The sequence below is a fragment of the Homalodisca vitripennis genome, chromosome 1, assembly GCF_021130785.1.
Source record: "Homalodisca vitripennis isolate AUS2020 chromosome 1, UT_GWSS_2.1, whole genome shotgun sequence".
NCBI lineage: Eukaryota > Metazoa > Arthropoda > Insecta > Hemiptera > Cicadellidae > Homalodisca > Homalodisca vitripennis.
In genome coordinates, this window is record NC_060207.1 from 225,921,184 (window position 1) to 225,938,334 (window position 17,151).

The window sequence follows — 17,151 nt, forward strand, 5'->3', positions numbered from 1 at the left end:
CAAAAGAAAATGAGAATATTAAAATGTATTGTCGTTACCGTTATAATATTTTGTTTTTCATTGTGTTACAAGAAATTCTTGCATAAAATAAAACTTACAAGATTTAGATAAAACTATAAACAAATAACCACCAGTAAAAGAGTTAAAGTGTTAAACTTACCACCTGTTTTTTAGTTACATTGAAAATCTCTCAACGATACATTGATTAGTTCACAGTGATGGCTATAATTGACAAGTGATGTCAGTTATCCCGCACAGTCTATTTATAGAGCAGACCTATTTATACATCTTACGCTGTACAGCAAGAATTACAGTGGAGCAAGCACCTGGTGTATTTTGCTATGTAAACAGCTGATGTGAGGTTGGCAGAAATATATCTCATTGTTGATACTATCATGGTACTTCAGAGATAGTTCGTGTGTGGCCTCTTCCTACGTTGCGTTACTTGTTGCAAAACACAGCAATGAGCAGTGAATTACGCGTTTAGTAAATTTTACAATTTATTCTTTTGTATCGACAAAAGAAAATGAAAAACATTGCAATATTTGGTGCTACCGGAATGACTGGTGTCTGTGTAATTAAAGCAGCTTTGGACAAAGGTAAATAAATCTCATGGATATAATTAACAATTAACTTAAAATTTTATAATAATTAACATTACTGTACTAATATTAACTTAAAATAAGTAGGTTAGCTTGATATCCATTGCTAATTTTAAAATTAGACTATGATCAATTGAATTCAAAATGCCTTTTGTGTGCATTAACAGACCTTATGAGATTAATAGCACTATCTGGTTTTGTAGTTTGTAAATTATCTATGTTTACTAAAATACATCAGTATCTTACGAGCTTTCCATTCTTATTAGGCTAGAAGTAGACAACACTGACAGCTCAGAGATGTTCATCAACATTTAAAATTATGCAAGAGAGGTTCACCAACTAAATATACAGTAGTTATTTGTTACAAAATGTCTGACATCATAAAGAAACAGAACAGTGGTTTTGTGTTTTAAAAACTCAAAAAGATATATTTTCTTAGCAGGGTGTTCCAGCAGCTTGAAAATCGGGGAGGAAGAGCGGGAATTATGCTTGATTTTACCTGCCTTGAATACGAGCCGGGGATTATGCTTGTATTTTGTACAAAAAATCGGGAGTTTTGATTTTTTTTAACGCCGTGCGTTGCTAAATGCAAAGGCGCCCTACTACGACGTCCGGCCTTTTTTTTGTCGAAAAATACACGTAATCCAAATGGCACACCCGCCCACTGCGGCGGGCCGGGTTCACTCCAGCCAGCACCGCTCACTGCGGCCGGGCCCGGCCTTTTTGTGAAAGTCGAAATACAGCCTAAATTCAAATGGACACCACCAACTGCGGGCCGGCCTTGGTCCGGCTCTTCGGGTACGTGTGAGCCCGACTATTACCGGGTGGGCCGGCCGCAGTGGGCGGTGCTTGGCTGCGAGTGCTAGTGGGTGAACCCAAGGCCCGGCCGCATTGGGCGGTGCTAGGCGGACGTGAACCCGGGCCCGGCCTTTTTGTGAAGTCGAAGTACACGCAATCAAATGGAGACCCGCCACTGCGGCCGGCACGGCCCGGCCTTTTTGTGAAGTCGATACATGCAATCACTTAGGACACCCGCCAACTGCAACCGTCCCCGGCCCTTTTTGTCGAAATAAACGCAATCAAATGGGCACCGCACACTGCGGCAAGGGCGGCCCGGTCCGGCCTTTTTGTGAGTCGATATTACAACACAATCAAATGGGACACCCGCCCACTGCGCGGGCCCGGCCCGGGCCTTTTTTGTGAAGTCGAAATACACCGCAATCAAAAATGGACGACACCCTACCAACTGCTGGCGGCCCGGCCGGCTTTTTGTGAAGTCGAATTACACGCAATTCCAAATGGACACCCCAAACTGCGACGGACCTTGGTCGGCTTTCGGGTGCGGTGTGGGCACGACTTTTCCCGGGCTGTGCCGGGCCGGCAGCAGTGAGCGGGTTGTCCATTTGATTGCGTTGTATTTCGACTTCACAAAAAAGGCCGGGGCCGGGTTATCACTCCGGCTAGCACCGCCCACTGCGGCCGGGCGGGTTCACTCAGCAAGCACAGCCCACGGCGGCCGGCCCAGGCGGGAATAGTCGGCCTCCCTCACGGTCCCGAAGGAAGCGACAAGGCGGTCGCAGTTGGTGGGTGTCCCATTTGATTGGTGTATTTCGACTTCCACAAAAAGGCGGGCCGGCCGCAGTGCAGCGGTGCTGGGCTGGTGTGAACCGGCCCAGGGCGCAGTGGGCTGTGCTAGGCCGGTTGTGAAACCCGGCCCGGCCTTTTTATGAAGTTGAAATACACGCAAATCAAATGGACACCCACCAAACTGTGACGGGCCCGGTTCCAGCCCAGCCCGGACCTGGTCTCGCAACAATGGGTTGGGTTTTCATTTGATCGTATGCATTTGGACAGAAGTCTGGCTGGGGCTGGACAGGGGCCGGTAGCAGTGGACTCCGTGTCTTAACATGAATGAAGGGTAATGAAGCAAAGTTCCATTATGTTCACACAATGTGAAATTGACCTGAATACAAAGGAAAATTTGGAACAGTAACTCGCTCTCGTTGCAGTCGCCAAAAATGGGTTGTAAGTACGTTTGGCGCGAGATGGCATTTATTTTAGCTTGATGTTAATTAAAGTATTATTTGAAGAGCGGAGTGGCTATAAATTACCTATGTGACTCTTATATGTGTTTTAATAATCACATGTTGAAGAGGGTTCCAATTCTTTGAAACATACTGATGAATATTAAATGTTTCCAATTGAAGGTAAACGAAAAAAACGTGATCATGTGATCAATAATGGGTAGAATTGGATGCTATAGGAGTTATTTTAATATTCTATTTGGAGATATATAATTTAATACAACACTTTTTTAGTAAATCTAGGGTGTTAATTTACCCTTGCTATACTATTAATGGTTGTTGTCATTTTACTTATTGTCAATTAGCCTTATTTGTTTAAATTAATTTGTGCAATGAGTAAAGGTGCAAATACATCGTTAGTAATTTTTCCCAAAATTTTAAAGGTTTATAACCTTTTACACATGTTTTCTAAAAGGGTTAACATTTGAATAGCCCATGTTTTGGATTTTGAGTTTAAATCGTTTTTACAAAATGAATTATTAAAATATATTTTTATTTATTTTAAGTTATTTTGTTTTTATTAAAACTTAATTCACATTAAACTAACCTTAATACTCTCAAAACTGGTTTAGAATAGTATTGTTTGTTTGATGTGTATCGCAGTGAGCGGTGGTGGTGGGGTTTAAAAGTGTGGGCGCAGGTGGTGAGTAGTGTGGGTGTGTGGCGGGGTGTGTGGGTGGGGGAGGTAGTGCGGGGGGGGGGGTCGGGTGGTAGGGGGGTGGTAGTGGGTAAGGTGGGGGGGGGGTGGTTTGTGAGGTAAGGGGAGTGGGTTGGGTGGTAGGGTGGGGGGGGGGGGGGTGTGGGGTAAGTTGTGGGGGTGGGGGGCGGGGGGACGGAAGGGGTGTGAGGGGGTGCGGTGTGGGGTGCGGGGGGGGAGCGTGGGGTGTAGGGGTAGGGGGTAATGGGGTGTGTAGGGGGTGGGGGTGGGTGGGGGGGAGGGGCGGGTGGGGGAGTGAGTGGTGTGGGGTGGGGGTGGGGGTGTAGGTGGGGCGGTGGGGGGTGATCAGGTGGGGGGTGGGAGTCCGTGGGTTGGTCGGGTAGGGGTGGGGGGGGGTGGGAGGGGGGGTGAGGGTGGGGTAAGTAGGTATGTAAGGGGGGGGGGAGGGGGAGTGTAGTGGGGGGGGGTGCGTGCGGGGTGGGGCGGGGGTGTGGTGTGCGGGGGGTGGTGGAATGGTGGGGGGGGGGGGGTGGGTGGGGTGTTATGGGGGGGGTGTTGGGTGGGTGTAATGTAGGGGGGGGTGTGTGGGTGGGGGTAGGTGGGGGGGGGTTTAGGGTTGGAGAGTGCGGGGGGCCGGGGTGGTTGCGGGTGGGTTGGGTGATGAGTGATGGGGTTAGGGTAGTAATAAAGGTTGGGGGTGGTGGGGGTGTTGGCGGTGGTGGTGTGGGGGGGTGGTGAGGGGGGGTGAGGGGGCCGGGTTGTGGGGTGTGGTAGGGTAAGGGAGTGGGGTGGTGTGGGGTGGGGGGGGCGGGTGTGGTGTTTAGGGGTGGGGTGGAAAGTGGGTGTGAGGTGGGCAGGGTGTGGGGTGGGGGCGGGGGGGGGGCTGGTATAAAATTCTTTTAACTTAAAACAGTAAAACTGTTTTTTAACTATCCTGGTGTTTTTTGGGGTTTGTATCAGACTTCAAATAAAAAATCGAATCATTTACCTATTTGGAGATTAAAAATGTATTTGTAAACAAACTGTTATCAAAGATAAACATTAATTTAGGGTTTAGGTTCTTTATCTTAATTTTTTTATAGGCCTACGTTTTTTTACTTTTTTTTTTGTAATCAGTACCATTACACTGAAATAGCGTTTTAAACTAAAATTAAATGCCACATTAGCATAGGGATTGTTTAAATCTAATTAATTTTAATCATATTTTATAGGTTCGATTACAGTTCAATGGTTTTTGAACACAAGGAAGTTTCAATTTAAAGTTATAGGTTTACGTAAAAAACCTCATTTAATGTAGATTTTTTAAATAACGAATTATAAAATGTTGTTTATAATGTATAAAGAACAGTGTAATTTAAACAGGAGGGCTACTATCTTTGAGCATCGTATAAAATAATGGTATGTATTCTTTTCAAGCAGTTATTTAAAATTCACAAATGTGTTATTTGGCCTTAATATGTTGAGAAAGCTTTATTGTTACATGGAAAAGTAAAGAATATTTCGTGACTTGGATTTTGGCTTGTAAAATTGTTTGTTACTGATAAAAGAACCAAAAGTAACCGCGACTGATAGCCTTTGAATTTTATAATTTTTGTGCTTGAAAACCTTTGAATATGTGCTTGAATTTTAGATTTGGTCATTACTGGACACCCTGCATAGTAAAAGTATACCATAACTAATAACATTTTGTAATGTTTCTACCCTACTATGTAGTGTTTTATAATAAGTATTTAAAAATAAAATTATTATTATCTTAATATTTACAAAAAATTTAAAATGTTATATATTTACCCATGTTTTATACCAATTCATATTAACCATTGGCTTATACATATTTTCACTATCAGCTCAACTGGAGTTATCCTATTAAAAATGCTAAAAACGTAAGAGATTTTTATATGTTTATAAAAAATTTATTTTTCAAGTTATTTGGTTATATTTTATATCTTTTTGGATTTAAGATGAAATGAGCTTTAATAATAAATAGATAGTGATATATTTGGTCATAAATTAAAAATAATAATGCTGTACAAACTAAAAAAGTTATATATATATATATATATATATATATATATATATATATATATATAGTTCTCACAAACTATGCATATATAATACATATAAACAATTAACAAACTACATAATATTATCATATTTTTGCATATATATGATATATATATATATGCATAGTTTGTGAGAATAAACGTTTTTTCTAAATACTGAAAATTCCAAGAATATTGATTTTTTTCTCTTGTAGTACACTAATATTCTTATAGTAACTTATTATTCATTTAAATTTCAATTAACTGTAGTATTGCAGTTTTTATTATGTGTTACAACAATATTAGTCTAATTTATACTAACATTTGGTTGAAAAAGGAGTAAAAAAAATTATTTAGATGGCGCTGTACTTGTCACGCTGTAACATTTTTTTACTTTTTTATATTTGAAGGAGGTTTTGAGTGTATAACATTAATTATAGACTACTTATATTTTTACAAATTAAAAAAGAATTAAAAAATTGCCAATAAATAACAAAATTATGACATTGCTTAATTACTGTATGTGAATTTCTAAAATGAATTGGTATTTTAGATAACACTTCTTAAATTAATAATCCTAGGAAATTTTGACTAGATCTCCAAAAATACTTTGTTACACTATTAGTATAAGCAGACAATTAGCAACACAATTAGTGTATAACTAACTATTTACTCATACTAATATACTAAAATCTTAAGTTTCTGAAGTGAAAAGACATGTTTCTATTTTAAACACAGTTTTAAATTTTAGCCTCAAATTATAAATTGCATTTCAAATTCATTGCCCAGTGGCTAACCTGTGAGACTGAACATGTACCATGTGGTATCTTCATTATAAACATTTGAACACTCTTTTCCTTTCTTATGATATCAGTTTCAGTAATATCGTATACACACAAACATTGCTAAGAATAATAGGATTTTGGACATTTGCCATTGTTTGAACCTCAAATTCCCTTCCAAAGGATTTTGTAAAAGAAATTCCATGATCGTTTTAAGCCTTTCATTGTCTATAACAAACTTTAGTATTTTGGTATTTTCTGGAGCCCACTATTATCGGAACAGTTTTTCTTACCTGGGACTTCATTATTAGAAAGAACACACTTTATTTCATTTACTTTGAAAATTACATGTCATTATGACAATTGTTTCTTATTTTCTACTCCAAAAAGGAAGCGATGTATAGGGACAGATTGGCCTCGTTCTCGCCAACATCGCTTCCTTTTGGGAAGCAGAAAAATAAACCGATCGTCATAATGACATTTAATTTTTTAAGTTGAGCCGAATAAAGCCTTTTCTTTTATATAATAGTGTAGTTTGCCCTCTGTGAGGAGTGGCCTCTGGATAATACTAAAGTACAATAGCTTTTTAAGTTCTCAGAAATAAAAACTGTTTAAAAAATAATGGCCTTCAGATAATACCAAATTACTGTAGTTTTTAGAACCTTGGTAACAAAAACTGTTAAAACAATAGTAGCCTCCAGATAATACTAAAGTACCCAAACTTTAAACAAAGAAGAAATTGCTGTGAGAAACAAGAATTGGGAACACCTCTTCCGACTCTCTTATTATTTCTCCCAAAAGGTTTTTATTATTCATCGTAAAGGTGTATTTTCACATACCAGTACATAACTCAGGTAATAAAAACAAAACTTTTCAATTTTAGTTACTTTTCCACACTAAACATGGTTTTATAATTAGATTTATTTCCTTACAGACCTTCATCATAAATCGATTGATACTAATAATCTAAGATATCTTGCATATTATTATATATGAAGATAGTTTTTCAAAATTCTACTCAATCCGAGACTTTTGTAAACCTTTACAATAAATTAATCTGTATATTTCAAATTCAAAATTAACATTTCATATTATTCTTCCATTTGATTTTTGTTATATTTATGTACATAAACTTATCTATAATATCAATTAAATATGTTTTGTATTAATATAAACATAATATATTATATTAACCATTCATTACATTAAAGTAAAATTTGCTTTTACCAGGTTTGAAAATTCGAGCCCTTTTAAGGGATCCAACTAAATTACCAAAAGAATATAATGGAAAAGTTGATGTTATCAAGGGTGATGTTTTACATGCTGAAGACGTTAAACGCACTTTGGAGGGGCAAGACGCAGTAATAGTGGTTCTCGGAACAAGAAACCACTTAGGTAAGTGATAAATATTTTTTTTTTAAGGAGAGACCAATCCCCTTTTAAGCCTTATTCTGTCCGTACTCATGAGCCACTGGCCTGTGCAAGGATCTTATCAAACAGAAAATAGAAGTCATGTGTTCAAAGAAAGAACCCTATATATATATAAAGAAACTTAGACTTGAGTAATATATACGTCAAGCAATTAAAAAATATTGAAAACAGCATTTTTAGAAATATTAGCTGATAAAACTCTTGTTGGATATCAAGAATGAGGTCATGGATGGATGGATGTATTGTATCTGCTACTAGATGCAAGACATTTATATGTTATCTGATTGGAATCTTTCTGATGAAAGTTTTTACCAAATTTGCAGTGATACAAAATAAAAACTAAGAATAAGTCTGGGTTGAGATATAAGGAGCACTTCTTTAGAAAACAAACATCTACTTTAAAGTACACATTAATTCCCAGTAAGATGATACTGTGGCAAAGTTCTGCATCATTATACCAATCATTAACATCACAAATGATTCAAGAAGAGTTGTTGTCTTAAAATTATTTAACTATTATTACAATAAGTAATGTTAAATTAATGTATATATTGTAACACATTAGTATTCTAATAATTAAGTAAACAAGCAAGTGTATATGGTTTTAAACCAGTGTTTACAACGTACCATGAGGCTATGGAATATGTAACCTGGTCATGTTAAAAATATTATATTTGTATTTTATGACCAAATTGCTAGGTGAGAAAATATTCCAACTGGCCACAGTTAAGTGTGACAGGCATAATAAATTCAGATATTATGGTTTCTATGTACTAAAGGCTGAAAATTACCAGACATGCTAATTAATAAAATACATATAAACCTAAGAAGATTTCAAGAAAAATGCACATCAATGTTCTGCTAAAATCTAAAAATGGATCTATGAAACACATTTTAAGTTTCACAGATGGGCAATGTTCAGCCTCAATGAGGAAAATTTTCTTGGAGGACTGCTTGAATTTTTCACCAATATAAAAGAGGAGCATGCTTTTAAGGAATTGAACCCTTCATGTCAACCTGGAAGTAGGCAAGAAAATGAGTTCCTCAGACTTTGCTGTGAACTCAATTCCCATCAATTAATGAACATTATTTAGTGATTCATTGAAGGTATACTTTTTCTCTCTCCAAAGATACCATGAGGTGGTAACAATGACATGCTGCTAAATATGACAAAATAGCAGCAGCTTTATCCCATATTGCTTGCAGTGTACCAAGAACATTTGTTCAAACTGATGCCCAATGTATATTGTAAACTCAATATGATCTACATTTGATAACCATGACCAATGTATTCTTAAGACCCAACAGGGACTTCTTAAAATCATCTCATTGTCAGTAATCTGTGAGACCTCTTGATAGAAAGGTCGCACAAATTTGAAACTTGGGACATGGGTTGTTCTTGGTCCAATGAAGTGAGCCCTATTGATTTTGGGATCAAAAGGCAGCAAAGTTACAAATAATTCTGTAAGAATAATTCTTCAAGAAATACCATGAAGACATTACTTTGGTCAGGCCCTTTCACACTCAATTGTATCAGTTTATTGATAGGAAATTCTGCACCAAGTTTATTGCACACAATATTATCATTCCTTGGATATCTTAGAATACAAAATTCGTATCGAGTTTCATATCACATCTTGGTTGTTCAAGGCAGCTATGTCAATTCATACTAGTTTTAAATCATGCAAGTATAATAAATATGTAAAAAATTTTACAGATTTTACTTATAATTTCTAGAATTATGATTGGCAAGACATAATAGCCATATCACTGTTACCTTGTGCTGTTTTTACAGCATAAATTTATTTATCTTATCAACTTTATGATGGGTTTTAAATAATACACTTTACTATCGTTATCTCAGTCAGAGATAATGAAAGAATAAATATTGATTATCGCCTTTTCAGATCACTTATTTCATAAATTCTAAAGTTTTCATTGAGTGGTGTTTATGAAATTTATACATTTCCTATATTCATTTCTTTATAAAATTATGAATACAAGTAAAATTTTATGTTTCTGAACAATCAATTTAATTTTAAGTTTCAAAATGATCCCATGAAGAAAACTATTCAGAAACAAATTAAAGGTGTAGTAAATGCAACCTTTTCTTATTAGGCCTCAAGAACGTAGCCAAGAAAAAAATTTGGGGGGGTCCAGATAACTGATATTTTCTCATAGTGGACAGAGATTAAGGCCCTATTTTGTTCTTTAAACAGTTCTTGACCCGTTTCTTTGTTAAGAACGATCTTTCAGCAGTACATATCAGTAATACTGAATTGTTTAAATAATAATAATCATTTACTAAAAAAGTAATTGAAAAAATTAAAAATTTAGGGGGGTCCAGACCTCTTGGACCCCCTCGCTGGCTACGTCTGTGCTGGGCTTCTTGTTTTTCAAACACTTAAACAATAGTAGGTATTTCATATGGCTACTATTTAATTAATTACAAATAAACCTTATCAAATAAGGTTTTCAATTTCTAAAATAACATTGTGTTACGAAAAAAAGCGTTGACTTTGTTTTAATAATTATATTGTTTTAATGATTTTAGGTCCAACAACAGTGATGTCGGATGGTCTGAAAAACATAATAGCAGGGATGAAGGCACTAAACATTAGTGTAGTCTCGGTCTGTCTATCATGTATGTATACACAATAGTCGTTTAAACACTAGTGAAACTATTTTGACAATATTGTGTTAGTATGGAATGCTGGAAATATTTCTAGACTGTGGCTGCATGGTCACCTAAATGTAACGCCCATTCCCAATCATCCCCACAGCTACCAAAGACAATTTTCACTCCATGTGAAAGCCACTCTTACCTTATTTCCTAAGTACACATTAGTATTAAATTGACGTCTTCATCATTACATAAAATGTAATGTTTCCAAAGTCAAGTCTTTAAGCATCTTCACTAGCGTAGTAGTTTCTATTGCAGTAATGTTAAATGAGCGTCTTTTTACAGGGAGTCCTCTCTACCAAAATGGTATTTTAACCCTATAAATGGCAATAGTGAGCCTGTATAATGGAAAGGTATTTTTGGCATGTTTGCAAAAAATATTTAAAAATTCATAAAACATAGTTTTCATACTTACCCCATTATGTTACGTACTGTTTAATTCACAGTGGAATACTCTTCTATTTTCTATCATAATTATAATTATTTTTTAACCATTTAGGCACTCTAGTTATTTGTAGAACAAAAACAATGCTTGGATCTGAACTAAAGTTGCTGGTATGTAAAATGTATTACATCATAGCTATAATTCTAAGCTATTCGTTATCAGAAAGTGTATGTTTTATTTTAAATATCAAAATATAAATTATTAATTAAAAAATAAACTGCAATTTGAAGGAAATGATTTGGTCTACTACAAGAATCATGATAATTTTACTGAATTAATGTGTATTTTTATTTAATTTTAACTGCTAAGTCAGAAGTTTGTTTTTTAAGAAACACATTACAATAAAAAAATATCATTTTTCAACAAAACAAATTTCAAAAGTATTGAACACATAGTAAAAAGTTTTCTACATGTAAAGGAGTTGAAATATGTAAATTAACATAGTTTAGTTGTAAATTTGTTTTCTTAACTTACATTTTACGTAAAATTTAATTAAAACACATTAAATTTACAAATTATGCAACTTATACATTACAAAAGAAATAAAAAACAAACTCTGTTATGTAGAATTTCTTATAGTTTTAAATAGTACAATAAGTTCAAAAGAAAATGTTACAAGTTTTCTGTGAACAGCGAAAAACTGAAAGACTTGTTCACAAATCTTTTTCCAAAACAAACACTAGTTAAACTATGCCGTGGAATAAAATGTATAGCTCGAATGACAAGCCAACAACAACAGAAAACAGATAATTGCATTGATTTTTTTTCTCTCTCTCTTTTAAGCCTCAGCTTTTGCTATGCCGGCTTCGACGTATTGTACACTGGTTTTTATATTGTCAAAGTACACACACTGTATCATGTCTATACATGATTGGCCCTCCCCGGGATTTGAACCTGTGATCTCTCAGTTAGAGAATCGAGACTATATCCATTAGTCTACGAAGGAGGACTACTAGATTGCAGTTAAAGAGATAAAGAACAAAAAGTACCAACATCAAACTTCAGAGAAATTATTAAACTTCAATAATGAAGCAATAATGTAGTGTGCTTTTTTGTTTGTTAATTTATCATTTGTTAAAATGTTGTTTGTTTATGTAAATCTTAAGTATCTTATATCAAAATACTCAGTATATCTATCCAAGTGTAATGAAATACAGATTCTGTGATAAACTGTATTCAAATGCCAATAAATCGAATATTAAACAATCTTGATTAAAAGACTCCACAAAACATTAGCCAATTCTAGGGTAAATTGATTATAATAAACACTTTAAAGTAAAAACAATCCAAACCCACTGGCATACCCCCGGGAATCAAACCCATGATACCCTCGGTTAAAGAGAGTTTGAACAAACTTTTATGATCTACTAAATATGTTTAGTTTTGATATAATATAAGATATGAAACAGGATTTTTCCGGACATTTGCCATCGTTCAGTGAAACAAGAAATCAGTAACACTACGTTTCGAGATCTTCACTGAACGATGGCAAATGTCCGGAAAAATCGTTTCCTTAACAATCCTTCCATCGTCAAAAATAACCTTCAAAGAAAGAATAAGATATAAGTTTAGTTAGTTTAAAAAAACTGTTTCTGATAAAAAAAAATCATATTACATGATATATTTTTGTTCAAAAAACTATTTTTAGCATTAATCTATGGTGTAAAAACCATTCCAATATTCACAGTAACCCCAGAACATACTTATTGGCAAATAAAATTCATTTTAGCATAACTGATTGTTTTATTGTGTAATTCAGCGATCGGGGCTAACTTTTGTATTGCAATTTTACACTGTAGTGTATTGTGCAAGCAATTGACATTGTGTAGATGACATCATCAACATATCAGGTGTCAGTTCCCTTATCCCCTTATCTTGTTGTTAACTCTGATTTCAGTAAAGTATGTCATAAATGGTTAATTTCTTTCAGGTAAGTACTAATCGGTGATGTAATTAGGAGAAAGAGCACACAGTACTAAGGGAATGGAATAAATCTAAATTTAAATCAAATATATAAGCCCGATTTGAATTAAAACACTTAACTGTTGCATTTCCAACAAGTTGAATTGCTCTTAGGTTAAACACATTTTTTAAATTTTGTAGAGCTCTTAAAACCCACCACCTCTTAGTTAGGCCACTGTTCAAAATTCATACTTGAATTATTTATGTATCATCAATACAATTTCATACCAATATAAATCATAATTGTGCAAGTGTTATCTAGTTGTGTGGAAAAAATAGTAGAATTTGTTAATAATAATAACATGTTTATTCCCTATTTTTAATACAAATTTTACAGCAGGAAATGTCTTAGTAAATAATATTCATATTAATAAAATTATCATATAGTAGAGATAACCTTACATTTATAAATACAGGAATCATCTATCCATCTCATTCTATTATTAGAGGAATATTTTGTTTAAAATATTCGTCGAAGGAGTAAATGTACTATATTAACTTTTTTTTAAATAAGTTATTAAATACTACACTTATTAATTTATAGAGTTTGTTGATTATTTTGCACATTATGTAGTAAATCTATTGTTCCAGTGTACTAAAAGAATGAACAGGATACAAAACAAAATTATGTCTTTTTTTATAGAAACTCTGGCAAGTATTTATAAACAAATCTTGATCTTTTACAAAATATTTTCAAATTTCAAAAATATACAAACTTGGGATGGTAACAGTGAATAACGGTTTAAAATGGTACTTAGGTTTTTTTACATTATTCAAAAAGTTCTCTTTTGTTTGATGAATATTCTATTATAATTTTGTAAATTTGTGCTGCTCCATACAAGTAAACTATATTTCATTACACTCTGAAAATTAAAAAAATATACTGTTCTTATGATAATTGGTGAAAAGTAATTGATCTGAATCCTAAGCGTAAGCAATCAAATTCAATTTTTTTCTCTCAAAGTATTCAGTGTGGGAAGAAAAGCTCGGTTTGGTGGAACTTAGTGAAATATTCAACAGAAATGTTGCTCTCCACAGTCAACCAATTGACATACTACATTAACTAATAATATATTTTGATTCATTCAGTTTCAAACCATTGGTAAGAAACCAGTTGCACAACTCACCCAAGCACTCATAGTCACCATAATGCAGAGATTGCAAATCCCTCTCCATGATCACAGCCGATATGTAAGTTACAGTTTATTGTGTTGACACTGGAAGGAGATCAACCACAAAAGTAAGGAATAGAATTGGTCCAAGAATAGAGCCTTGAAAGCGTCCAGACTCACTTATTCTCCAGTCAAAGTATTACATGTTACCGAACTCTTATCTTTTTACTTTGGAATCTTAGATTAAAGTAGAATTAAAAAAGACTCTGGTAAACATCTCTTTGTTTTAAGTTAACCACAAAAATACTTTATTTAGGTATACAATGTTTAATTTATACAACCATTTAATATAATTCTCTAACTTGTAATTGAAATTAGTAATATCTAATTCAATCAGTACATGAAATATTTAAAATTATATATACACACTAATAAAAAATAAAATTCTAATTATCCTAATCTAAAACACTTATCAAATTCAGCAGGAAACATAGTTTAGTCAAATTTTGATTCAGATTGTAATCTTTGTTATAAATTGCTATATGTTCAAATTACTATTGCAAAAAGCTAATACATATGGTTTTATTTTATTTAGTGAAGTTTTCTAGCCACTTTTTACCTATGGTGCATTTTTACACATTAAACTCTCTAACACCCAACTGTTGCAGTGTTCTTATTCTACGACCCTAAGAAGGTGCCAGTGATGTACCACGAAGTCACTGCCGACCACAGGAGGATGTTCGAGGCCCTGAAGACAAGTGGATTACAGTGGGTTGCTGTCAACGCCGCCTACATCAGTGACCAACGTTCCACCGGTTACATCGTACAACACGACGCAAATCCGAGATACTCGACCGTTTCTAAATACGACCTGGCCCAGTTCTTCGTGGACAGTCTGACAAAGCCAGAACACTTCCAAAAAGCGGTTGGAATCGCCAGCAATCCTCGAAGATAACAGCAAACAATAGCTAGACAAAGTATTGAAAGACACAGCTATTAACTTTGATTAAATGAAAATTGCACTCTTTTCTTGAATATTTTGTAAATAAAAATGTTAAATTTGTCCAAAATAATGCTAGACGTAACGTATGCAATGGTGTAATGCCAATACGAAGAAAAATATTTGTTGTGGCTAAAAAGGTAAAAACTTTGAATGTGCCAAGGTGTTTATTTACCAGTACAAGTTCAATATGAAACATAAATAAAAATAATGCTTAAGTAAATGAAGATTTTTGTGATTAAATATTTTGTGGAGTGTAGTTTAGAAAAACCTTGGCGAACTTGGTTATAGAAGGCAGAATGTTGACATGCGTGCTAGTTTAAGTATGAATTAAGTAGACTATGTAAAATGAAATGTATATCGATGAAATGTATGTGATTGTAAGTAAAATAATGGAATCAAAATATACAAATTTCTGCCTTTATGTATTACATGTTGTATTTTGCTGTTTTCAAGCATTTATTAAGGTTCTGTAGAATTCCATTATGTTTATGATTGTGTTAAATTATTAGCCCTTAAACCACTCATCTACACACATATGATAGCTTAGTTTGACACAATAAGGGCAAGATTGTAGCCTGGAAAACATTTTGGGTGTCAAGACGACTGATATTTTTCTGTAGTGGACAGAAAGTAAGGCAAGTGCAGTCAACCGCTCATTCCCCATTTTGTTCCTTAAAAGGTTCTTGACCTGTTCTTGTTTCATTGTTGAGAGCGATCTTTTAGCAGTACATGTCAGTAATACTGAATTATTTAAATAATAATAAGTGCTGGCTGAAAAAAGGGGGACCCGGACCCCTTGCTGACTACGTCCTTGAATAAGGGTACTTTCAATTTTAGGTACAAAATAAATTATTTGATTTTATATCACATAAAAACATGATTTTTTTTTAATTCCCATTTTTATCAATAGGCCTACACGTCTTACTTTTACAATTATGAGTTTTAATGATTAATTTTTTTTAGTTTTAAGAACAATCAAGAGCATTTAGATTTCGGAAAAGTAAATTTAAATATATTTTCATTTAATTTTTATATATTCTGATACTACATCCATATTATATGTTTTAGAAACATAACAATTTCAGTAAATACCTTTGTATTTTATTTCACTAAAAATTTATATTTTACCAAAAAAAATTCCGGTTTCTGATTCATGAATAAACATTAACTTGATTCCCCATTTAAGTATGTTTTTAAATATTTTATTTTCAAATATATTTGAGATTTGTTTTTTCCTTTTAGAGTTTGGTAACCAACACTATTAGTTTCTTTAAAACCTACATGGGTTTAAACTTTATAGAGAAAATTTAATTTAATTTGTTACCACAAACTGTCCTTACTTTGTACCTTCAATACAAAACTAATGCTAACATAAAATATCATGGGAAATTTCCTATATATTTCAGACATTGGATTAATTTATTATCAACCCACGACCTAAACTTTCTATTCCGCCACTCCCAATGACATACTAGAAAACATAGATTGAGTGAAATTTCAAACAGAAATATTTGAATTAATAGACATGCAATGGATAATCAATAGTGGTGTTAAAATAAAAGACATGACCAACAGTGTTTTGTTAGTGGGGTCTTCTCTAATCTTCAGGACGTTTTACGTTTCATAAATCACAAGTTATGTCTAGAAAAGTAGTGCCTTGGAATATAGAGGATTGATCACAGATTTTATCAAACGTAAGGCAAATGGTGCGATTTTAGTATACTACCATTCTAGAAAGAAAGTTCAGTACCAGCTATGTGAGCATAGCCATACTCAGGTTTGGCGGGCTCTGGGGAAGATATTTAGTCAGACACCACCACCACGCCATCTGTCGACATGGCCCCTTCAAATGGACATGTAACAGGTCCTGGCCCAGTAAATTTGTCCGGAAAACAGGTTTGAGTACGGTCATGCCCTAGCTACAGAATACATTCACTGCGACACTATTCGTGTAACAACATTAGGACAGCCGGGATAGTAGTAACCACAGTCAGTGTGTTACACTATGTTACATCTCTAGCTAGAGAATACCTTGTTAACACCTTCACTGCGACACTATTCGTGTAACAACATTAGGACAGCCGGGATAGTAGTTACCACAGTCAGTGTGTTACACTATGTTACATCTCTAGCTACAGAATACATTGTTAACACCTTCACTGCGACACTATTCGTGTAACAACATTAGGACAGCCGGGATAGTAGTAACCACAGTTAGTGTGTTACACTATGTTACATCTCTAGCTACAGAATACATTGTTAACACCTTCACTGCGACACTATTCGTGTAACAACATTAGGACAGCCGGGATAGTAGTAACCACAGTCAGTGTGTTACACTATGTTA

The 17,151-nt window shown here is 34.4% G+C and overlaps 1 protein-coding gene across 1 annotated transcript; it reads left to right on the forward strand.

Annotated features, from left to right (window-relative positions):
- Nucleotides 1-285: 285 nt before the first annotated feature.
- LOC124353099 (flavin reductase (NADPH)-like) lies at nucleotides 286-15,232 on the forward strand. The gene is made up of 4 exons (XM_046802922.1): nucleotides 286-599; nucleotides 7,399-7,563; nucleotides 10,154-10,243; nucleotides 14,470-15,232. Exons 1-4 carry the CDS (start codon nucleotides 527-529, stop codon nucleotides 14,754-14,756), a joined length of 615 nt encoding a protein of 204 aa, XP_046658878.1. The 5' UTR covers nucleotides 286-526; the 3' UTR covers nucleotides 14,757-15,232.
- Nucleotides 15,233-17,151: the final 1,919 nt, after the last annotated feature.

Excerpts from the sequence above, each read along its gene's own strand:
- LOC124353099 (XM_046802922.1), top strand. The coding sequence starts at position 527 with ATGAAAAACATTGCAATATTTGGTGCTACCGGAATGACTGGTGTCTGT. Across the intron at positions 600-7,398 it reads TAAAGCAGCTTTGGACAAAG|GTTTGAAAATTCGAGCCCTT; the intron begins GTAAATAAATCT and ends TGCTTTTACCAG. Across the intron at positions 7,564-10,153 it reads CGGAACAAGAAACCACTTAG|GTCCAACAACAGTGATGTCG; the intron begins GTAAGTGATAAA and ends TAATGATTTTAG.